General features: G+C 46.8%; 1 protein-coding gene across 1 annotated transcript in view; it reads left to right on the forward strand.

The window, feature by feature from the left end:
- LTBP1 (latent transforming growth factor beta binding protein 1) overlaps window positions 1-6,378 on the forward strand; it is a 476,077-nt gene that overhangs the window by 153,076 nt on the left and 316,623 nt on the right. The window contains exon 3 of the mRNA XM_045287025.1: window positions 849-1,018. Coding sequence (XP_045142960.1) covers window positions 849-1,018 — 170 coding nt within the window. The remainder of the gene's footprint in view (window positions 1-848; window positions 1,019-6,378) is intronic.

Genomic DNA, 6,378 nt, shown 5'->3' on the forward strand with positions numbered 1-6,378 from the left:
CCTTTTTCCCCTCCCTCTCCCACTCACCAAACCCCCCCTCCCCCCTCAGCCCTCTGTTCTTTTCTTTTGCCTTCTTCCCTTTCTCTTTCAGTGTTCGTGTGTTCAACATTTTTTACAAGCACTTCCCCGCCCCCCAGCTGTGTGTGGCAGAAACTTAAAGACGAGGGCTAAGCAAGGTTGAACCACTTCTCAGTTAAGATGGGGCAACTCGGCAAGGCCTCCCTTGACTGCACGCTCTAAGTGAAGAACACTTGGCTCTTCTGAACTGATTGAGCCAGGCCTTTCTTGCACTGTTCCCTTTCCACCTGAAGCAACCTGGCTTCAATTCTGGCTTTGCCAGATGGCTGCATTTCTAAGGCACCTCTAATTTTAGATATAGTGCTATGTCTCCCGATTGTATGTTGATAAAATATTTTCTTTAATAATAATAATACTCTTGTCTCCATTTTCTGCCCTTCCCGTTTCCAATACCATCTGTCTGTTTATCAGTATATATAAAACCACTTGTATCTATCGCTGCCTGCCTGCTCATGGTGATAGGTCATTGTCTTAGACTCCACACTGTGTTTGGTGTGAAGACTTGTGGTGGTGGCGCTCTGAGGCTGGCCGATTCATCTGTGTGTTCCCCCATGAGACGGACGGTGTCTCTCTGTTGGAGCTTCACAAGCCTACCCCATTCACTCCTTACACGCCACTAATGGCTTGCCTCAGTAATTGGAGGAACGAATGAGGTTTGCACAGAAGTCATGCTCCTTCGAAGTTGCCTAATTCCGGGGCCTTTCCACCTGGGGTGATGACTTTTAGGAGTGCGTTACCGACGGCCCTCTCCACCCTTTGTGTCTCCTCAGAATGACCCCCCTGTCCTCCCAGAACGTGATGATTCATCATGGCCAGACCCAGGAGTATGTGATCAAGCCCAAGTACTTCGCGGCTCAGAAGGTGATCTCGGGAGAACAGGCCACAGAAGGCGTGTTCCCTTTAAGATACGGGCAGGATCGAGTCGCTGTACCTTTTCAGGGTGAGTATGACCCCGTTCGTTTGGCCGTCTTCCGAAGTCCTGGTGCCATCACACCTAGATCAGTCTAGGTGATTTTAATGTGTCACAGTAGATAAAATTCAAGTCATTTAAAAAAATAGACATTGCTTGCTAAAACTACCAGATACAGAGCGTTAGCATGGTTTCCTTTTATTTTTCTGGATGTTGGAAAGGCACCTGAAGCGACCTGGCCTCAATTCTGTCTTTGCAAGCTGGCTGCATTTCCAAGACACCTCTAATTTTAGATACAGTGCTACGTCTCCCGATTGTAAGTTGATAAAATATTTTCTTTAATAATAAGCTAGCCAGGATCCGTTTTTTTTTGGTGGCTAGTGAAATGTCTGAAATGCCCTGTATAACTCTGAGAAGGTTCACCTACGATGAATATTTTTAGGCTACCAGGTCCACCCACTTTTCAGCATATCAAGCAGATGGTGTGGCAGATTTTACCCAGAATTTGTAAAGAGCTATTGTATCAGTGGCCAGCGTGGTTAATATCTCACTCTGCAGGAAGCTCAAGGACGGTCCGGCTCAAAGGGCGGGGAATGTGATGATTTGTGGTTTAGATATTACAGAGTGTCTGCTGGCAGCATCTGGAGGGAGCTGAGGGAGTGAAGCAGCAGACCTTTCTGAGGCCGGCGGGAGCTGGAGCGCTGTAGGTCCAGCCGCTTCCTGCTCCGTCCGCACCCGCCTACCTGCTTGTGCCATCAGTCATAGGTGGGAATGTCACCACCAGGGAAAGAATGAGGGGCAGACAGGCTTTGGCCCACTGTGTTTGGCACTCTGAAAGTCTGTATCTGCTGGGATTTGGTTTTGTGGGCCCACCTCCACCTCTCTGTTTCTGCACTGAGCCTTGGGCACTAGGTCACCCTTCACAGCCCACCAGGTGACACCCATAGGGTCTAAGATGGCAGGGCTACAAAGAGATCATGGGAAATGAAAAGATAATTGGGATTTTTTTTTTTTTTTACAAATTTTTTGAAGCCCCCTCATGGAAAGTTTGGACATCTTTCGAGAAGATTCTACTGAGTTTGCCTGAGGCGGTACCCTAGAGATAATGTTTGGTGCGACTGACAGAGAAGGTGAGGGAAAGTAGCCCTTGGGTCGCAAAGAGGAGAGAAATCCTAGATCAGTCTCCCCAAATAGACACACACGTGCTGTTTCTGTCCAGCTGACGTTCCCTTCAAAACGTGTGGCTAAGGAGTCCCTTCTGACTAGAGGGCAGGCTCGAGCCAGGAGCCAAGGCTGTGCTCTACTGGGGGGAGTCCTGATGGCCAAGTCCGCAGTGTGAACCCACCAGCCGCCCCGCGGGAGAAGATGAGGCTTCCTTCTCTCGTAAGGAATGACAATCTCAGAAACGAGGGGGAAGGGTGTGTGTGTGTGAAGTGACTCGATGGAAGGAGTTTGGCTTTGTTCTGGTTTACTCTTTCCCACGGCAGACCAGCTTGCAAAGTGGCTGATGGATTCAAAACGCTGACCTTTCAGTTAGCAGCCAAGTGCTTTCACCCCATGCACCAAAAGACTCCTCAAATAACCTTTGCATGCGTAATAGGTTTCTTAGCCCACGTTTAATCAGGAAGAACCATTTATTGTTTCTTTAAATAGGTTGTATAGTGTTGAAGCACTTGCAAGTTGGAATCCGAGGAGAATAGAGCTTTTTGCAGGTGTATGAGTTTGACCCTGCAGTTAATGGTCCAATACTTAACCCTCCAGAGCTCCATACATTCTCATTTATGTTAAAGCTCTTTGTCTTCCTGGAGATGAAATTATGTTTCAGAAGAGTGTGAAGATCTCCGCTGTCCCACTCGACAGTTTTCCACTCCGCCTTTTCCGTGAGCTTTCTTCAGACTAGAGAGCTAGTGCAGTGACCAGGTCGGCGCATTGTCGTAAGGATGGAGTTCTCTGCTCAGGTCCTGGACAGCTGGCCTCTTGCCCAGGGAAGGCTCGGGTCCTGACATGGATTCAGGCATTCAGGAAGGACAGAAGAAGAGATGGGGCCATTTTTGCCAAGGCCAGAGCTCCAAAGAGAGCTGGAGGGTTACCTGGAAACTTTTCAAATAGGGGTTTGGGCAGGACCATTGCTGCCATTAGGTATCATGGAGTTTGTTCTGACCCATAGCAACAGGACCATTAAGGGTCCTGAGATTGTAAAATTGAGTGAGAACAGCACTGGGATGATTAAACTGAAAGGTTGTGTGCATAGTAGAAAGGGCTTAGAAGACAGTAGAACTGCTCTGTGCAGTTTCCCAGACTGTAAATCTTTATTGGAGCAGACCGCCTCTTCTTTAACCCATGGAGCAGCCAGTGGGTTTTGAACTACCGACCTTGTGGTTAGCAGCCCAGAGGTTAACCTATCAGTTCTGGGATGTTCTAGGGCCCAATGGTGCTTTTTCTAAGGAAAAATGAGATAAATGAACTTAGAGTTTCACTGTGACAAGGGAAAGGCTACATTTGAGAAAGAAGAGGTGGGGTGTGCTCAGCCTTTGAGTTTCTTGGGTAGAAACAGGGCTTTTCTTGCGTTCACTTGTGTGTGGAAGTCAAAATAGTTCCTAGGGAATAAATCATTAGAAATGAAGTGATGGTTTTCATTTGAATAAAAAAGACTACAAAATGCTGCCCCTGAGAGATTGAAGTAGATTTGCATCCTCTCATGAAAAAGATTATTTTGATGTGGTATATATTTTACCACATTAACCGGGGTCGGAGTGGGTAGGGGGCTGCTTTAATCTTAGTAGTAAATCAAATGTGTCTGTCCCTACTTTAAGGTTAGGACTCTTTTATTTTTTTTTAATCTAACATTTCTCTAAAAAATAATTTTTGTTTTCCTCTCTGATTTTTTTCCTTTTCAGTATTTACTAAGTAGTATTCCTAGAGGGATAGAAATGTACCTCAACCGAAATCAGCTGCATTGTTTTCCTTGTTTCCATACAAAGCCCCAAACAATCAAACTCACTGCCATTGAGTTGATTCCAACTCTAGACAGGGAAGAACTGCCCCTGTGTTTCTGAGACTGTGGCTCTTCATGGGAACAGGAAGCCTCGTTTGTCTCCTGTGGAGCACCTGGTGGATTTGAACTACTGATATTAAGGTTAGCAGCTCAACCCATAACCCACTATGCCACCAGGGCTCCTCTGTTCCCATACAAGGGACATAATAATTAATATATCATGAAGTGGGAGGAACCCTTTTCTTCTCTACGCAGTAATTGCAATGTGATTATATCTCACTAATTCCTTTGATAGAATTTAAAAACACGAAATAAATGAATGAAGGTGTGAATAAGTAAACACATGGTTCGTACCGTCTACACTCATTCACCATGCATATATGTGTGATTTAAACAGTCCGTTTTTGAACTTCTTACACTAGCCACAAAGCAGATATCCCTCCTTAACCCTCATTGCATTTCACAAGTTGGCTCTTTGAAGTTTTTAGCTTAAAAAAAAAAATTAAATGAGAACATTTCAAATGCACCCCGCCCCATTATTGTTATTTTAAAAAATCCTGTATCCTAGAAACAGATTTAAGAGCTTTGATAAAAATAATAAACGCCTCTTTAGAGCATGTCCTGGGGGGAGGGTGGGTGGGGTGGTATTTGGTCGCCCAGGGCTCCTTGGGTGGGATTGAGTGCTCTTCCTAATGAGGCCTGCAGCCACACACACCCGCAAGTTCTGCTCTTGCCTTTTATGGGCGCCACTTAATGACTACAGGTGCATCTCATGATTGCAAGGGCCTGTCTGCCTTGGGTCCAGCAGAAACCAGAGCGTCCCCTCCCACGCTTGCAGCTCGCATTCCACCAAGTAGCCGGCTGCAGCAGGCATCTGCTTTACTTCAGTGGGGTATGTGTTTAGACTCCAGCAACAAACTTTGTTGCTTTTATGTGTCTTATTCCTGTCCTCAACACTGAAAAATACACCCACCAGCTCTAGTTGGGTTAGATGCTACCTTGATGCTGATTTTTCAAAGACAGTTGAACCTCTCTAGATATTTTGAGCCCTGATGGCTCAGTGGTTACTCATGGGGTTGCTAACCACATTGCTGGTCGTTCAAAACCACTAGCCGCTTGTTGGGAGACAGACGAGGCTTTCTATTCCCCTGCAGAGTTCCAGTCTGGGAAACCCACAGGGGCAGTTCCACCCTCCCCTTAGGGTCACTGTTGATTTGGAATTGACTCAATGGCCGGGAGTGAGGAGAGGGTTCTTGACAATGAAGGATGACTTAGGTGTGCTTTCAATTGCTCTTATAGAGAGAGAGATACATACATTGTTATGATCAGTGTTTATTGTTCCTATGTAATATTTCTTTTTTCTTCTAACATTGTACTCATTCCAGAACAAATCACAGAAGTGGCAAATTGTATCACCTGTTCATAAGTCTTCTTCCATCTCTTCTTGCCACGACTTCCCTGTGGTGATGGTGGCCCTAGAGCGGAGCTTGCACAGGGACTTGAGCTTGGCCGTGGGCCTGACTTTGACCAGTGGAGAGTGGGTAGAGGCTTTAAGAGGTGTTGTGTGTTTTCTGCCTTACCTGTTCGGCCACAAGGAAGGCATGCACCTGGGCTGCGGGCTTGCCAGTCCCCTTCAAGTCTACTGCTTTCCTTAGATCTCCTGCCTTGCAGGAACTCTAGCATAATTATTTTTTCTTCAGGGGACTTGGGACAAGCAGGTTGTCGGTCGAACAGCCTGACAGCACTTTCATTGAGCAGAGGACTAATCCGTCAGAAGCTGTTGGGGTGACTCCACGCTCTGACCACAGAAAGTTGGCGAGAGCTAGGCACTTGACCCAGGAAAAACCGACCGGTGATCAGCTAGCTGCCGAAAAGGTGGCCTGGCCAAGGAGCTTCCCTCACAGGAATTAAATGAGATGAATCCAGAGTGTCTTTCAAGGAATTTGCATGTTAAGCAACGAGTGACTGGCACCGACGTGGCACCAACGTATCCACAGAAGAAAGAGAAGCCGCCAGAGAGACACTTTCTCTCATGCTCATCTTGGGCTGGGGTCGGGGACAGTGCTCACTGCAAAGGCGTTGGGCGGAGCACCATGACCATGGGCTGCCGAAAGTCCTACAGAGACCCTGCATCTTCCCAGTCCTTGAGTGGGCTCTGGTCTCCATGAGGTCTGGCTGGCTGGCTGGCTGGCTGGCTGGCTGTTCTGGTTTGTTTTTGTTTTTGTATTTTTGAAACTGCGGGCTTCCTTAATTTGCTGCACTCAGCCTTACTATGAAACCCTGCTGCAGAAGGACATTGGGCCTCCACTCAAGTACTCCCTCAATGCAAGAATACTTTCTTCTAGTAAATTGGCATTCTATGATGCTCACCTTCCCGACACAACCGCTGAAGACA

The sequence above is a fragment of the Echinops telfairi genome, unplaced genomic scaffold (genome assembly GCF_000313985.2).
Source record: "Echinops telfairi isolate 266 unplaced genomic scaffold, ASM31398v2 ScPeMD7_10;HRSCAF=50, whole genome shotgun sequence".
Lineage (NCBI taxonomy): Eukaryota > Metazoa > Chordata > Mammalia > Afrosoricida > Tenrecidae > Echinops > Echinops telfairi.